Source organism: Bos grunniens, chromosome 1 (genome assembly GCF_055505025.1).
Source record: "Bos grunniens cultivar Pamir isolate PY7600 chromosome 1, Bosgru_T2T1.0, whole genome shotgun sequence".
NCBI lineage: Eukaryota > Metazoa > Chordata > Mammalia > Artiodactyla > Bovidae > Bos > Bos grunniens.
Genome location: NC_141165.1, coordinates 153,087,747 through 153,106,034, shown reverse-complemented (window position 1 = coordinate 153,106,034; position 18,288 = coordinate 153,087,747). Strand labels below are relative to the sequence as shown.

The 18,288-nt window shown below is 46.1% G+C and overlaps 1 protein-coding gene across 8 annotated transcripts in view; it reads left to right on the top strand.

Annotated features, from left to right (window-relative positions):
• TIAM1 (TIAM Rac1 associated GEF 1) overlaps positions 1–18,288 on the top strand; it is a 258,960-nt gene that overhangs the window by 177,458 nt on the left and 63,214 nt on the right. For all 8 annotated transcript variants that reach the window (XM_086413073.1, XM_086413036.1, XM_086413046.1 and 5 more), the window contains 2 exons: positions 1,752–1,838; positions 7,500–7,724. In XM_086413073.1, the coding sequence (XP_086269199.1) occupies positions 1,752–1,838; positions 7,500–7,724 (312 nt within the window). The remainder of the gene's footprint in view (positions 1–1,751; positions 1,839–7,499; positions 7,725–18,288) is intronic.

Genomic DNA, 18,288 nt, shown 5'->3' with positions numbered 1-18,288 from the left:
TAGTTAAAAAATCTGATCTCAGCATTTTATAAAATGATAGCGTTTGAGAAAGGAAATGCCTGTATTTTAATGGATTCTATTCCTTTCCCTGATATAGTCCTTGATTCTGTATCTATTCTAACAGATAAAAGGAAGAGAAAATCTCTGTTGAAATGCAGATAAATACCACTGTGTTAGGCTAATGTCATTTAAATGGCTCATGTCTAAATTATCTTTATCTGAGTAGAACTTAGTTTTTTGATATTCCTCTCTTTCATTTTGGCTGTGTTGGGTCTTTGTTGCTGTTCGGGTGCTTTCTCTAGTTTTGGAGAGCGGGGCTACTTTCTAGCTGTAATAGACAGGCTTCTCATTGGGTGGCTTCTCTTGTTGCGGAGCACAGGCTCTAGGCAGGCAGCTTTCCACAGTTGTGGCTCCGAGGGTTAGCTCCTTGAGGCATGTGCGATCTTCCCAGAGAAGAGATTGAACCTATGTTCCCGGCATTGCACAGTGGATTCTTAACCACTGGACCCCCGGGGAAGCCCTGAGTGGGACTTCTTGAAGAGTCTTCTGAAAGTTAGAAGTTGCTGTAAGAATGGAATTTAAAATAAGAGACTAAAATAAAGACTCTGGAAAGTCCTCAGGGGTGAGCTTCTCTTGTTCTCTATCCGAGGGAGTTATCGTCCCCTCGTGGGTGATGGTATTTGGAGGTTTTGCCTGCCTGTGGGTATCTATTTCCTGGTTCTGTGAATGGTACCAAAAAAAAAAAAAAAGTGTTTATTTGACACAGTCTTAGAAGTCTCAGTGAATCCCTGGGCCCCAATCCATTAATTAATTATTCTATTTTGTTCTTTGCTTTAAAAAAAAAAAAAAAAACCCACTATATTTTTCTCTGCCTAAGCCTTATTTTTCTCCCAGAGCAGAAACCATGTCTGATATTTACAGTTGCATTAATTCCATTGCCCTTTTAGGATTATCTGGCAAAGTGTTTTATTCTGAGGGAAGGTAGGTTTTGGTTGTGGACTTTCCATTGATTGGTCAGAAAGAGTTTTATATGAGAAACAGAAGTGACCAAGGCTTGTAGCAATGGGATTGGGAGCACTTAGAACTTCAGAGCCTTGTTCTGCCTTATTTTTTGAAGGATGTCGCAAAGCCCAAGGTTAATTAACTAACTGAGCTCTGGAAGCCTGGATGAATATAAGATAATCTTATGATCTGACACTAGGAAAATGTGCAGTCCATCAGTTTCAATATGAAAAGGAGTTGTAAAATGTGTTGTTATGTATCCCCGTTTGCAGAATTTTACTAAATTAAAGCAGTGTCCACACAGCACTATATAGGTGATCACACACGGTACAGGTGTTCTGTTCTGACATGTCCTAGGACATAGATTGACTAAAAAAAAAAGGTCAAGGGGACCCAAATGAGATAAGCTAACCGTTTCTCTTGTGTGTGGCAGAGAGAACAGTGAAAAAAAGCAAAACTGTGGCATTAACTATCAAGCAAGGCAAAAAACAAGGTCATTTTTTTCCACTTGAGTTGATAGTTGGTTATATGGAAATAGATGTACTTGGTAATATTAATTTTTATTGTGGCTTCATTTATAGTTGTCTAAAAATACTTTTTTCTGCTTTGTGACACAGTACAAAGGAGGAAAGACTATAACCCCAAACAGTGAGCATGCCAGACTCACCCCAGATTCTCTCTGTCGTTTGCTCCACACTCAGAGGGTCTGAGTGTTAGCTGCTATCTTACCCTGCTGTCTCTGTTCCCAGGGTTTTCACTTTCTTCTGTGGAAGAGGATGGTGTTCGAAGGCTCTACGTGAATAGTGTAAAAGAAACTGGCTTAGCTTCCAAGAAAGGTAAGTTATTAACCATCTTGTCTTGATTGCCTGTCTTCAATTCTCTTTTGGATTTCTCTGGTTGGTGAATGAGAAAGATCAGCTCCAAATGGTCACCTCTGAAGAGTATTTAAGTGTTGTCTCAGTGAAAACACTCCCAGGGAACATGAGTATTTTTCCCATCAGCTCAATTGTGCAAGGAATGTTGCCTTCCAGATTTTAAATCTAATTCTGAGCCCATTTCCATGGGGTTGGTGGGAAATTCCCTTTGAATCAGAAGGGGTTGTCTTTCCCTACCATCTGGGGTGGAATGAAGGTCTTGGGGGTCTGGTTGGAGCTGCTCGGGAAGACCCCTTTGTGTTTTGGTGCCCACTGCTCAAAGCTGACACTGATCTTCACCTTAGCTTGCAAAGCTGCTTCATGTTCTGTTGCTGCCATTCATGGGGGGATCTTTGTAGGAGTTGAGGTCCTCGGGGTTCAGGATCCAGACATCTTGCCCTCCATAGAGAGCTCTTGTCTGCTATACCTGCCTGCCCCTCTACAAGAGCTCCTAGTACTGTCTGTCTAGGCTACTTGTGGAACCCCAGCACTCCATCCTTTTTCTACTGAGAAAATCTTTTCATCCTAGATTTTCTTTTTGGCTTCCTATGTTAGTTTCTTAGGACTACAGGAACAAATTACCACCAACTAGGTGATTCAAAACAACAGAAGTGTATTCTCAGACAGATCAGGAGGCCAGAAGTTTGAAATCAAGGTATTGGCAGGGTTGTTTCCTTCTGAGCCCCTGCAGGAAGAATCTCTTCCATGGTTCTCTCTAGATTCTGCTGGCTGCTAATAGTCCAGGGCATCCTTGGTTTGTAGCTGCATCACTGATTCCTTCTCTGATCTCACAGCGTGGTCTTTCCTGTGTGTCTCCCTGTCTTCAGATGACATTCACCAGTCATTGGGTTTAGGACGAACTCTACTCTAGTATGGCGTCATCCTGACCTCATTACACCTGCAGAGACCCTATTTTCAAATAAGGTCACATTTTGAGTGGACATGACTTTTTGGGGAGACATTCTTGGGCTTCCCTGGTGGCTCAAGTGGTAAAGAATCTGCCTACAATGCAGGAGACCCGGGTTCAATTCCTATGTCAAGTAGATCCTCTGCAGAAGGAAATGGCAACCCACTCTAGGATTCTTGCCTGGAGAATTCCTTGGACAGAGGAACTTGGTGGGCTATACTACATGGGATTGCAAAGAGTCAGAAACGACAGAGTGACTAACTTTCTTTTTGTTTTTTCTTCAAGTTACTGTACTCATTGTAAATGAGTTGGGCAGGTAAGGTAGGGCTTAAACTCCACCTTCGTTTCATTCTTCTTGCTATGGAATTTTGGCTTCTTTCAGGCAGTGGCAAATTCACACCCACTGAATGTACAAGTCAGTTCTGCTTGGACGTGATGCCTGTGTCTAGTTCTGCTCAGGGACGGCTGGATGGAGCACCTGGGAACGGATGGAAGGCAGACTGACCTTTCTCCTTCCTTCCACGTGCTGGGGCAGCTTAGTTCTGGGTGTTCAGCTGGCGGGGCCCCTGTGCTGCTGACCTAGCCCTGTGTTGTCAGCATCAGAGAAGTGCTCCCTGCAGTCTTTCTTGGCTCTGCACAGAGATGACAAAGGTGTGACCCATGGGAAATAAAGTCCAAGTAACGTACCCGCCGCTAACTGCCACGGGTGTGACTGTTCCTTCATTTTCCTTCTGTGTTTTCGAGACCAGAGGCAGCCAGTATGGTTCCCTCACTGAGGGTATCTCAGCTAAGAGCAGAGGTGGCGGGGTTTATTCCCCTTTGAACCCCAAACTGATTTTTATCTCTTTCAGCCCTGCAGTGACTGTGCTGGGTGCGGGGGTGGGGAAATACGCCGCCCTGGTTTCAGTCACATCCTGTTTTAGTCCTTTGAATCCAAGAACCCTGGTGGTAGATGAAAACAACGGTTCAGTGCTGCAACCCCCTTGCCCCCTATGACGCTCTTCTCTACAGATGCAAGAGGGATGTCCATTCGTCCACGTGGGTATCAAACCATCCCAGTACCCGGCCTGCAGAAGGCTGTGTTGGGAGAGAGATTTGGGGTTGTGGTGGTTGTTCAATTGTGAAGTTGTGTCCAACTCTTTGTGACCCCAGAGCACGCCAGGCTCCTCTGTCCTTCACTGTCTCCTGGAGTTTGCTCAGCTTCGTGTCCCATGAGTCAGTGATGCTATTGTGGTACTTGGGGTATTTGATGTTGAAGTGTAGCCTCTATGTGAAGGTGATGGAGAGCTAGCCAGTGTTGGAGAGCTCCCGGTGGACCATACAGACTCTGATGATAAAACATCCTTCTCCTTCAGCTTCCATTCTCCATTAAGCCTCCTTCTTTATAGCCAGCCAGAGGAGTTCGTGATATTTGTTGTATTACAGCTGCTAAGTCTTTTCCAAATTTGACCTTTGCAGATCCTTCAACAATTCATTAGAATGTAGAATAAACTCTGGTCATTGCCCTCTGGACACCATCCCGATGCCAGTGTTTCTTAAAATGACCAGAATGTGGTGCACACCAAGGGGAGTCTGGTGGCTTGCAGCCTAATTAGAACCGAATATTCTGATCATTCATTGAGCCTACACTTTATTATTGTTAGCCACCATGGGCTTTTGGCCAGGAATGGGCTGATGATTAGTTCCCATATTCCTGCTCTCTCTCTCTCTCACCCTCTGCTCCGTGTTGGATCTCACGTTGAGTGTCCTTGTAGAATTGACTTTGGAAACCAGAGCGTGTTTACACATGTCTCTGTTCATCTTTAGCCTGTTGTTCTGCTCTTGGAATCCTCTGAGGTTGGGATCAGGCATCTTTTATTGCTGCCATCTAAGTGTCTTCCTGATGGCTCCATAAGACAAAGCCTGGCTGAGAAGGCCATGGGCTAGAACTCTCTAGACAGATGGGATATTTCACAGCTTTCACCTGTGGGCAAGTGGGGAATATTTTTGAGTAGGCTCAAAATGAAAAACAAAGTTTTCCTCTTTCTGCTACCAAACATTAATAATAAGAGTTACTGTCTGTTGAATATCTTCAACATGCCAAGTGCAATGTGAGGAGTTCTACATGGATTATTTTGTTGAATCTCAATTAAACTCTTACCAGTATTCTTGCCTGGAGAATGCCCATGGACAGAGGAGCCTGGCGGGCTACAGTCCATGCGGTCGAAAAGAATCGGACATGACTGAGCTGCTAACATAGTTTCTTCAGGAAACAGAACTGTTTTCTGCCACAGTTCTGGAGGACAGAGTCTGAAGCCAGGGTGTCTGCAGCGCTGGGGTCCCTGGGAGGCTCTGGGGGTGGGGGCGGGTTGGTGGGTAGGGTCCTTTCTTGCCTTTTCCTTCATCTGGTGTTCGCTGACTTGTGGCAGCATCACTCAGTCTCACTCTCCATCCTCCCCTGACTTTCTCCTCTACTTCCTGTGTCTCTCTTTTGTGTCTGTCCCACAGGATGGTTGTCACTGGGTTTAGGACCCATCAGATAATCCAGCATGGTCTGATCTCAAGAGCTTTTACTGAAATACAGCTGCAGAGATCCTGTTCCCAAATAAGGTCTCATTCCCAGGTTCTGGAACACGGACATACTTTTTCAGGGGGTGCCCTTTAACCCACTATACACTCGTATTCAAACAGTCATACAAACCTAGAAATTCTTTTTTAAAAGTTATTTAAAGAAATCAATTTATTTTTTGGCTGCATGGCTTGTGGGCTTTCGTTCCCCCAACCAGGGATTGAACCTAGACCCTTGGCAGTGAGCGCGTGGCGTCCTAACCACTGGACCACCAGGGAATTCCAGCCAACCTAGCAGTTCATTTTAAAAAACAAAACAAAACTTGCAGATGTTTTTAGTTTTTGTCTTTTCTTGTTTTCCTCCTTATATTACGGCCTCTGATGCCCAACCAAAGGAGTTGTCTCCAAGAGAAGACTTCAAAGATGACAGCTGCCTTTCACATGTGGAAGTTTGGTATTTTCAATTCAAATGTTGTAACGCCAGGATCTTTTGCCTGGAAGTGGAATGGTTAGTCTCCTAGAATTCCACCTCTGGCACGGAGAGAAACTTTCTCATTTCTCTCCCATTGCCTTCTCACCCGTGATGTTTCCTCGAGTATTTTCATGACAGAGGGTTGATTTCAAGTGTTTTGGAAACCTGAGTAAAGCTGACCTTGAGGTGTGACCCGGCGAAGCGGGGAAGTGAGAACTTGTCTGAGGAATCAGAGTGAGACTTGCGGACGCCCGAGGGGCTGTGTGGCTTCGCGTTGGCTGAAGATCATCCTTTGCCTTTGCCCTTCTTCAGTCACTCCCTTTTTACAGATTTGTTTTTCCACATTAGTCTTGAAAATAGAAATCATCCTCTTTCCTTCTTCTTAGCTGAAAGGACCCCGTGTTTTGTCTCCTGTTCTCCCCTAACCTCTCCCTTTCTCACACGGCTGCAAAGTTCTTTAAATGTCAGGCAGACCTGCCCCGAGTCAATCACAAGTTCCTGTTCTCCAAGGCTGGGCTGCTTCACGGCTACTCCTCTGGGTCCCAAGCTCTGGCAGCCCCCGAGAACGCTTTGCAAAAGTAGCAGAACCTTTCGGGACCTTCAGAAGGCCACTCACCCCAAGGTTCTGATGTCGTTTTGTATAAAAGGTGGTGGTGGTTCAGTCCCTCGGTCGTGTCCGACTCTTTGTGACCCCATGGACTGTAGCCCGCCAGGCTCCTCTGCCCATGAAATTCTCCAGGCAAGAATACTGAAGTGGATTGCCATTTCCTCTTCCAGGGGATCTGCCCGATCCAGGAATCGAACCTAAGTCTCTTGCATCTCCTGCATTGGCAGGTGGATTCTTTACCACTAGCACCACCTGGGAAGCCCATATAAAAAGGTGGTTGGGGGGAGGACAGGGTGCAGGGAGCAAATATGATTGCATTTGGTTCTGTAAACTTATCCCTGAATGTGTTTGGAATGAGATGACCTTCAGTGATTGTAGCTGAGGAGACGCCTGCATTTTGTTTCCATAGCAACGATTTTTAGGCTTTAGCTGACTATGCACATGTGTCCATGGTAGACAGGCGTGTACATGGCACATGCATTGCTGAAATCAGGGCGCATTGCCATGTTTCCCCTTGAAATTGTGGGACAGTAGCTAGGATAGAACACATGGGCTTCCCCGGGGGCTCAGATGGTAAAGAATCTGCCTGCTGTGCAGGAGACCCAGGTTTGATCTCTGGGTTGGGAAGATCCCCTGGAGAAGGGCGTGGCAACCCACTCCAGTATTCTTACCCAAAGAATCCCATGGACAGAGGAGCCTGGCGGGCCACAGACCGTGGGGTCACAAAGAGTCAGACAGGACTGAGCAGCTAACAGCAGAGCACGTAGATTCAAGAAGGGGTGTGGTTGTTTGGTCGGTGTGTTCAGGGCAGCTCAGGCCTGCTGGGACATCCCAGTCTAGAACCTTCCAGAACCGAAGCCCACGTGGTCACCCGAGGAGCCCCCTGGCACACGCCAGCTTGTGTGCAGCAGCGGCACCTCTACCAGGAGAGCTCGGTGTGCCCTTTAGAAGCGGGGCTCCTCTGCTGCTGCAATCTGATTCGACGCTGCTGCTGCTTTTATGTATGTGTGTGTGTGTGAGATTAAACATTTTTCCATCTCACGTTGGCAGGCCTGAAGGCGGGAGATGAGATTCTCGAGATCAATAAGCGGGCTGCAGGCACCCTGAACTCCTCTGTGCTCAGAGATTTCCTCACACAGCCGTCCCTGGGCCTCCTGGTGAGGACCTGCCCCGAGCTGGAGGGAGGAGCAGAGCTGCTGGAGAACCCGCCCCATCGGCTGGACGGCCCGGCCGACCTCGGCGAGAGCCCCCTCGCCTTTCTCAGCAGTGACACAGGTATGGCTGTGCCCTGGGGGTGCCCCTCGTGGCTTGCGTCTTTCTGTGGATTTCCTGCGCCTGGCAGGTCCTGTAAGATGCCTGAGGAAGATGATCAGATTACTGAGCTCCCATGTCGAGGTGTAAAGGGGCTGGGAACTTACATGCTGGTGGAATTGCCACTTGGCTGCAATGGAAAGCTCTGTTGTGCTGCTGCTCTTTGTGCTCTGGGGGAAAGATAAGTAGATGGAGGCCACTGTCTCTTGACTGTGGGTGGAGATGTAGAGACGCCGGACTGCCAGGAGTCACTGAACATGCTGGGGCTTTGGTCCTGCCCCTGCTTCCACGGCACCATCTCCTATGTTGCCCCAGTTCTGTCTTTCCTTGTGTGGAAGGGGAGAGGATGTGGACTGAGAAGCCTGGAGTGGAAATATGCCCAGAGCTGGTGTTTGGTCTGCTTTTCCCTGGGGCTCTTCTGACCTCGAGTCTGGAGACGAGCCCTTTGGCAGAAACCCCCTCCCCTGCGCCATCTGCTGTTTTTCCTGTTTATACCTTTCCTTCCTCTCCCTCTGACAACCTTATGCTCACTCTAGAAGGAGCAGCTTGGATGCGACCTGCCCCAGGAAGCCTTCTGGGACCCCCACCAAGCTCCATCCTCTGGCTCCCCAGACATCTTTCATGTGGGCTTTCTTCCTGCAACACTGTTCTTGCTTGCACCTCTCCATCTCCTGAATTTGTTTCCTGGGACTGGGCTTAGAGCTTCTTCATTTTTAGGTGCTCATTCTTGTTCAGCAGGAGAATCTGGGAACAAGCCCACGGATGAATAGATACGGCTCTCGCTTAATCTCGCCGTGATCTGTTCTAGAGCTGGGGTGGCTTTTAGTAAGCTGGGACTGGGGACTTATTTTTAAAAGTTGGGTTAAAAAAGGTCTTCCTTTCCCACCTCTGAGTGTAGGTACTTTGAGTATTCTTGTTTTGCAAAGTCCCTTCTGAAGCTCGGTCGATAAGAATAGATCACACCAGATGCCTGCTGATAGCTCATCCTTTTATCGAGTGGTTCCCTGGGAGAATTTGACAAGTTGAGTCTTGAGAGAATCAATCCCAATCAATTGTAGTACCCATACGCCCATCGTATCTTTAGGAAAGCATTCCAGGGAGCTGTGTACCTTTTTGTTTGTTTAACTGAAATATAGTTGAATTACAGTGTTGCATTACTTAACCACCATACAGCAAAGTGACTCAGATATATATATAGATATATATATGTAGTGTGAGTGCTTAGTCCTGTCCGACTTTTTGTGACCCCATGGACTATATAGCCTGCCAGGCTCCTCTGCCCATGGAATTTTCCAGGCAAGAATAATAGAGTGGGTTGCCATTTCCTACTTCACGGGATCTTCCCAACTCAGGGATTGAACCCATGTCTCCTGCATTGGCAGGCAGATTCTTTACCATTGGGGCCACTTGAGAAACCTAAAGATATAGGAGGCCTGGCGTGCTGCAGTCCATGGGGTCACAAGAGGTGGATATGACTGGGTGACTGAACAACATATGTACATACATATACATATATATACACACACATACATATATAACATATACGTATATATATATTCTTTTTCATATTCTCTTCCATTATGGCTTATCAGAGGGTATGGAATATAGTGCCCTGTGCTCTATAGTAGGACCTTATTTTTTATCCATTCTGCATATGCCCATTTGCATCTGCTAATCTGAAACACCCACTCCTACCCTCTCGCACCCTCCTCCCCTGGTGGAAGATAACCACCAGTCTCTTCTCTGTCCCTGATTTTGTTTCTATTTCGTAGATAGGTTCGTTCATATCGTATTTTAGATTCCACGTATAAGTGGTATCAAATGGTATTTGTTTTTCTCTTTCTGACCAGGGAGCTGTGAATGTTTAAATGATAGGGAATGAATACCACGAAGGCTGTTCTTTTACGTGACCACAAGATGGCAGGCTCAACCCCATAAAACTTGGTTCACAGTGGTTTCTGTAAAATGACCCAAGTGAGGCGTGTTGGGTTACATTAGGTTATTGAAAGGATTTTGTAAGGTCTGGGTGTACATACTACAAATCACAGTGTGTGCTCAACCATTTTTTGGATATTTTCTCCTGTCTCAGTTTTTCCTTGTAGGTTATGGGTATAAATTAAGGGTTGGCAAATTAAGACGCACTGGCCAAATCCAGCCTGTGGCCTCTTTTTATAAATAAAGCTTTATTGGAACACAGTCACACCCATTCATTGATGTTTTGTCTCTGGCTGCTTTCCCATTTCAGTGGCAGATTTGAGTAGTTATGACTGGGATGCATGGTCTGCAAAGCTGAAAATACTATCTGGCCCTTTACAGACCTCTCATATAAAGTGTGAAATTGCTCATGATTTGTTCCTTTAAACACAATCACTGTTTTGATGTATTTCTTTCTTTTGAGAAAAGATTTGTGTGTGTCTCTGTGTTTATGCATATACACAGTTTGTGAAGTTTTAAGACTTTATTAAAATTTTTTTTATTTTAAAGATGTGTTTGTACATAGGTACCTATTTTGAGAATATCTGGGTATATTCTGTGTACATAGCTTTACCCTGTCCACAGCTGACCATACATCCTCCTTTAGACCAGATGCCTTTGAAATCTGTGTGCTAAATATACTGAACCTAATGTTGTTTAAGAATTGATGCATTTGAACTTGTGGTGTTGGAGGAGACTCTTGAGAGTCCCTTGGACCACAAGGAGGTCCAACCAGTCCATCCTAAAGGAGACCAGTCCTGGGTGTTCATTGGAAGGACTGATGTTGAAGCTGAAACTCCAATACTTTGGCCACCTCATGAGAAGAGTTGACTCATTGGAAAAGACCCTGATGGTGGGAGGGATTGAAGGCAGGAGGAGAAGGGGACAACAGAGGATGAGATGGCTGGTTGGCATTACCAACTTGATGGACATGAGTTTGAGTGAACTCCGGGAGTTGGTGATGGACAGGGAGGCCTGGCGTGCTGTGATTCCTGGGGTCGCAAAGAGTCGGAGAGGACTGAGCAACTGAACTGAACTTAATGTTGTTTTAACCCCATTACAACTTTTTTTATTTTGGAATCATTCTTAGAAGATTTATGTATTTGTTTGTTTCCAAATCATAACTGGGCTTCTCTGGTGGCTCAGACAGTAAAGAATCTGGCTATAATGCAAGAGATCCAGGTCCGATCCCTGGGATGACAAGATCCACTGGAGAAGGAAATGACTGTCCGTTCCAGACTTCTTTCCGGGCGAATCCCATGGACTGAGGAGCCCTGAGGGCTACAGTTCATGGGTCACAAAGAATTGGACAAGACTGAGTGACTAACACACACACATACAGAAATCATGTCTTGGAATCGACATTTAAGTATTTGCTCTTAAGAATTAAGCTGGAAAAAAAAAAAGAATTAAGCTGGTTGCTGAATGTTCCCTGTTGACTGTGACATGCTTCTGTCCTTATACTTTAACATTCTAGTGTAGTTCTTTGTTCTTTTAATCACTTCACCTTTTACTATTTTGTAGTGATCAAAAACCCTTCAGAATCAAGTGTGCTTGGTCAAGTTAGATAATCAACCTGGTTCAGAAATACAGCGTGAAGGTAAAGTCACAGTGTGGGTTTCCTGGATGTTTTCTAAGTTGGTTTCAACATTATTAAGTTCCAGAAGCATTCTCAAACGTTCTCAGCAGCTGCAGCTCCATCCCCGTGGCCAGAGGGAAGCAAGACACTCAGCCCCCAACCTGGGTCCCAGCCTGTTTGCTTTCTGGTTGTTACCATTTCCTTGTCTGCATTTAACAGTGGAAGATAAAAGAGGGGGCGAGTAAACAGGATAAAACAACCTGAAAGATGGTCCGCAATGAAGTAGAGATAAAGCAGTGTCCACAGACAGCTGCAGTGACTATAGAAAACAACGGAGAAACTGTGGACTATAGCCTTAGTCTAAATTTAGAAGTAACTAAAAATAAGAAGCATCCTGAGTGACAGAGTTGAGATGTGATGTGGAGACCATTTTAGGGTGGTCATAGGGAATGTGAGGCCACGTGGACAGAGGGCCTGGCCGTGTCCGCAGGCACCCCGGCTGGCGCCTATCTGCAGGAGGTTTTACCTGGTGAATCGCCCCTTGTAGCAGGTCCAAGTCTGCAAGCTTGGCCCTGATCCTGCCCTGAGAATTCTGATGGAAAGATGTGATTAACTTTCAGGGCTGGATTCTTTGTGAAGCCTTTTTCATGGAGAGGTTTGTTTCCTTGATGTAGAAACCTCACTGCCTAATGGCTTAAGTGGGCTGTGGAACCAGGTTCCTTGGGAATGAGTCCCGTGTTGATCTTTATTAGCTTTGAACAGATTATGGTTAATCTGTGCCCCGTGACCTCGTGCCTGCAGTTGGGATCATACCACGCTACTATCAAATGAGGCTATTGTGAGGAATGATTGAGTAATTAAAGTGTTCAGAATAAGTCCTAGGAGGTGCTCAGTGAATACGCTTTCAAAGCACAGTGTCTTAATGGTGACGGGAAGGTTCTCTGACTTGTAACGAGGGGCTGCTGGGTGTTATTCTCCTCAGTACTCTACTCCACTTCTGTCTACACCAGGATATTGTCTGAGAACTAAGTTTATGAAGTATACTTAAAGCAGTTTCCTTCCCTGGGTAGAAAGAAGTAGATTCTACTGTCTAGATGCTGAGACCGCAGGGCCTCTTTTCAGAAATAGTGATTCCCTTGGTCTGGGGCAGGGCTTGGGTATGCATTTGTTAGGGTGTGTGGTTGCTTAAAAACTCTCAGGTGGTTCTAATGTGCCGTCAAGATGGGAGGTTACTCTCTTAGGTCACCAGCTCTCTCCTTGGTTCTTGGTCCTGTTTTTTGTCTGCGTGAAATGGTAAGATGATGGGAATGTTACGGCCCCATGCAGACCATAACTGGGGTGTTTGTGGATAACTTTCTGTTGTCTGCTTCGTTGAGATTTTTGTAATGACAACCTGCTAGGTGATCTTCTTTATCCTCCCCTTCCTCAGTATGGGAAGAACACTTCCCAGTATGGGTTGCTGTGTTGGTTTGGAATGTCAGGGACTGGAAAATAGATTCCATCCTTGGGGTTCCCTCTAAGACTCAGTTTTCATTCTTGGCCATTGGCCATCCATGTGTCCTTGTGGAAATCTGCCTGGGGCTATTCTTCATCTTTTTTTTTCAACAGTTGTTTAGGTCCATACCGGTATGAAAATGGGGGAAGGAGGTCCAGACAGAAAGCTTGTTGCTTCAGTGGCTCTTGTTTTAGAAAGAGCCTTGAAGTGAAGGGGAAGCTGGCATGCTGCTACTGCTAAGTCGCTCTGTCGTGTCCAACTCTGTGCGACCCCATAGACGGCAGCCCACCAGGCTCCCCCATCCCTGGGATTCTCCAGGCAAGAACACTGGAGTGGGTTGCCATTTCCATAGGAAGTTGCAAAACTTTAGTTTCTTTAAGCGTCCCAGAAAGTCTCTCTCATGCTCCTGTGTGATTTATTTTGAATTATGATCTCATCTGGTGCTGCTGCCATTTCAGACCAGAAAATTCTTTGTTGTGGTGGGCTGTTCTCAGCCTTGACGTTAGCAGTTTTCCAACAAACCACTCTCAGCTAGTCCTTATAACCCTCTTTCCCAAATTGTGTCAATCGAAAATAATCTTCAGACATTGCTAAATGTTCTCTCAGGGCGAAATTTTTCCAGGTGAAACCACTGGCCTGGTTTATTAGAATGTAAACCTTTACTCCTCAGTTAGCGAAGTATTATATGAACATCAATGTAGGAAAGCAAATCTAATCTAAAATAATTTTTGAAATAACTTTGATAAAACAAAAGCCCCTGATATCATGCCAGCTATAAGAATTATAATTCAGAGGGCATCCATGATGTCTTTCCAGGACTTCAAAATGTCTGTCTCTCTTACTTTAAGTTCTGTGCTTAAGGGTCAAGTACATTTGAGTTTTGTGATGGAGGCAGCTTGGCTTTATCATCCCTAAAATTCACTTGACCAGTTGGCATAAAACAGGTGCCCTTGCTTAGATCAGCAAATAGTTTATGATATTACAATGAAGGGCTTCCCTGGGGTCTCAATGGTAAAGAATCTGCCTGCCAAAGCAGGAGACACGGGTTCAAGCCCTGGGTCAGGAAGATCTCCTGGAGAAGGAAATGGCAACCCACTCCAGTATTCTTGCCTGAGGAATCCCATACACAGAGGTGTCTGGCAGACTACAGTCCGTGGGATCACAAAGCATCAGACACTACTAAGCGACTAATCAACAGTTATGATGAAAGCTCAGTGAACTAACAGTGTTCGTGTCCGACCCTTTGTGACCCCATAGACTTCATGAAGCCCGCCAGGCTCCTCTGTCCATGGGATTCTCCAGGCAAGAATATTGAAGTGGGCTGCCATTGCTTCTAATTTGAAAAATGGTCTTTCCAGAAGTTGAGCTGGGTGGGTTAAGTGGCTTGGCCCACCCTAGCCCCTACCTGTTAAAGGCAGTTGGGGTGAGCCTTGGGTTTGGAGAGTCAGCCCCCTGGATCTGATGCTGAGTGGAAAGATGGCCATCTGTGGTGGGCACTGGGAGCCCACCTGCAGGAAGTAGATTAAGCAGCCTTTGCTGTAACAGGAAAGGCTTCTGTGATAGCCAGGAGAGTCACAGCATCTTGGTCAGAGTGGAGGAAGCCGTTAGCCTTCTTTGATTTGCTCAGCAGTGCAAACCTGTGCCCGTGAAGTGCAAGGTTGTTTCTGGTTGACGTTCCACACACATTGTCTGCAGCTCCATTCTGCAGACAGCCGGGAGGGAGGTGCGACACAGCGAGAGGAGCCGCCCAGACTTGTCTTCCTGCGGGCGGGCAGGGTCGCGTTCTCCAGACTCACAGATAGCCAGGTGCGCGTGGCCTTCAAGATGTCTGCTGGGAAAATGTGGAACCGTGTGCGCTTTGTAAACTGCTGTGTGCGATGCTTACTGTCACCCAGCACAGGTCCCGCTCCCGAGTGCCCTGCTGGGGAAACCCCAGCGCCTGGTCCTGCCTTCCGGCTGGTGCTGATTAATGACACCATCAAGCCCTGTGTGTGGAAAAACAGTGTTGCTTCGGAGATGAAAAGCCTCCATTTGTATTATTTTAAAGAACATTAGTGGATTATATTATATATTCTGAATATATTCTGAATATTATATATATTCTGAATATATATTATATATTCACAACAAGCTGATAAGATTGGGAAGAACTATATGTACAGATTTTATGGATTAAAAAACTGTTCTGTGTAGAGAAACAGACTCTGGGATTTTGTGCAATGTGGTTGGAAAGAACTTGTCTTTCAGTTAAAATTGTAGTGTTTTTCCTCCCCTGCCCCCTATAGAGTATATATAGCTCTCCTGAGGGTTCTTTTTTTTTCCTTTATAATTGTTTTGATTTTATTTTCTTAGCTTGGGGGAGGGGTGAGTGTTTATATTGATCTTATATATTATGAGTGTTTTTATGGAGTTCTTATATGACAGTAAAATGGCTGAAAAGCAAAGCAAAATCATAGCCTAAGGATTGGGTTCCAGCTCAGTCTCTTTCCTCTGTTTGTGTGTGTGTGTGTGTGTGTGTGTGTGTGCGTGCGTGTGCATGCACACACGCACATTTAGTCACATCTGACTCTGCGACCCGTGGACTGTAGCCCACCAGGCTTCTCCATCCATGGAAATATCCAGCCAAGAATACTGGACTGTGTTGCCATTTCCCCTCCAGGGGATCTTCCCAACCCAGGGATAGAACCCATGTCTGCTGCATTGGGAAGCCCCAGTATCTTTACTGGCCGTGTCTAACCTTTCCTTTTTCCCTTCCCCTCAGTTGTTTTTCACTCAGAGATTGAAACCCAGGTGTTAATAAAGACCTTTAAAAAGTCAGTTATGATTGGTTTTTCTTGGGAAATGTTTGCAGTATCTCTTAGTTTAACAAACATTGTTAATATATCTCATAAGGCAAAGATCTTTTTTGCCTTCCTCTGTTAAGTTCTAATGGGCTTGAATGGAACCTGAGTGAATGTACCTCATCCGAGTAAAGAGATTAATTGAAATGTAAGCTTACGTGCATGTGTTTGTACTTCTCCGAACCTCATTGTTTTCTATCCTGATAATGGTGAGTGGGACGTGCTAGCGGCAAAGGTTTCCTTGGTTACAGAAACAGTCCCATTATGATGTGAAAATAATTTTAAGAAGCAGAGAAATGATCACATCTGTTCACAACATTAAATGTTATTTATGGCAGCTTTTGTGATGGCCTATGGGTTCTGTCCTGCTGGGCTCGGCTCTGCCCTGAGGTTCCCCATTCTCTGAGGCCGCCCTGTGCTTGGTCACTCAGTCGTGTCCAACTCTCGTAGCCCGCCAGGCTCCTCTGTCCATGGGATTCTCCAGGCAAGAGTACTGGAGTGGGCTGCCGTGGCCTGCTCCAGGGGTTCTGCCCGGCCCAGATCTCCTGCATTGCAGGCGGATTCTTTACCGAGCCACCCGCCCTGCTTATCCTGTTTTTAAAAATTGGGGTGTAATGGATGTATAACATTAGTTTCAGGAGTAGAACATAATGATTCTATGTTTGTATGTATTGCTATATGATCTGCACTGTGTCTAGTTAACATCCACCAGGACACATACTTTTTGTTTTTTCCTGATGGTGAGAACTTTTGAGGTTTACTTTCTTCAAATACAATACAGTATTATTAATTAGTGTGTGTGTGTGTGTGTGTGTGTGTGTGTATGGCTTCCCAGCTGGCTCAGCAGTAAAGAATTCGCCTGCAATACGGGAGACGCAGGTTCCATCCCTGGGTCCAAAAGATCCCCTGAAGAAGGAGGTGGCAACCCACTCCAGTACTCTCGCCTGAGAAATCCCGCAGACAGAGGAGCCCGGCGGGCTGCAGGCCATGGGGTTCACAAAGAGTTGTACATGACTTTGTGACTAGACAGCAACAAATGTTGTACGTCTCCATGATTTATTTATTTTATAACTGTACATTTTTACCTTTTTACCCGTTTTACCTACCTGCCCCACCACCCCCTACCTCTGGCAGTCTCCAGTCTGTTCTCTGTGTCCGTGAGGGCTTTTGCCGTGTTTTTAGATTCTACATATAAGTGAGATCGTACAGTATTTTCTTTCTCTGACTTATTTCACTTAGCATAATGCCCTCAAGGTCCATCCATGTTGTTAGATATAGTAGATTTCCTTTGGTTTTTAGGTCGGTTCAGTTCCGTTGCTCAGTCGTGTCTGACTCTGCCACCCCATGGACTGCAGCACGCCAGGCTTCCCTGTCCACCACCAACTCCTGAAGCTTGCTGAAACTCATGTCCATCGAGTCGGTGATGCCATTCAACCGTCTCATCCTCTGTCGTCCTTTGGTTTTATAGCTGAATAATTCTCCATTGCCTACCCCCGCTCATCCTCTGTCCCTTTAGTTCTGGCCCTGTTCCGTCTCTGGTTCCAGGTATCACTGGCACCTCCTTTGTGCCACGTAGTGATGTGCTGGGTGCTGGGAAGAATGGAGTTGGGACAGGCAGTTCCTGTTCTTCTTGCTTCCTCGACCTGTTCTTAGCCTGTCTTCAGTTCTCTGAGCTGTCTGCATGTGCACTGGTGAGTAAATGGGGACAAAGAAAATAATTCCTTCAGTGTCTGTCGTTAGAGGAAAAGTCTCTTGTGGTGAAGGAAGCTAGAGTAGGAAGTTGCAAAATTCTGTTTGTATAGGGTTGCGTAGAAACTCAACAATGGTGTTCTATAAACTCTTCCCCTGGGAGGTGTTCACAGAAAGCCTTGAAGTGTGGGAGCAAGAACGTGGCTTTTCCTGGTTTAATTCCCTGTTCCTGCCATGCTGGTATCTCTCTTCAGCTCTCTTAAAGGGCACCACTGTCAATTCCTGCCTCTCTGGCTTTCTTTGATGACTTAAGTTCCGCTAACCACGTATTGGTCATCCACTACCTTGTAACAAACCACGGGAAACCACCATTTAATTTGCTCACTGCTGGGCCGGGCTCAGCTGGGTGCTTGGTCTGCGCTCCTTGCCTCAGTCAGTCTCGTTGGCTGTGCCATTTGGGCTTGACTGGGACTGAGTTAAGCTGGCCTTTCTCACGTATTTGGTGATTGGCTGGCTGGACCCCTCTTTCTTTGAGGTCTTTCATTCTCAAGAGGCTACCTTGGGGGTTTTATCATATGATGGTCCAGCATTCCTGGAGGATCAGACCCCAAACTGTAAAGCCACATGAGACCTTAGCTCAGAATTCACATATCACCACTTGGGTCACATGCTGCTGTTCAAATCAAGTCACAGTTCAGTTCAGTCGCTCGGTCGTGTCCGACTCTTTGCGACCCCATGAATCACACACGCCAGGCCTCCCTGTCCATCACCAACTCCCAGAGTTCACTCAGACTCACGTCCATCGAGTCAGTGATGCCATACAGCCATCTCATCCTCTGTCGTCCCCTTCTCCTGCCCCCAATCCCTCCCAGCATCAGAGTCTTTTCCAATGAGTCAACTCTTCGCATGAGGTGGCCAAAGTACTGGAGTTTCAGCTTTAGCATCATTCCT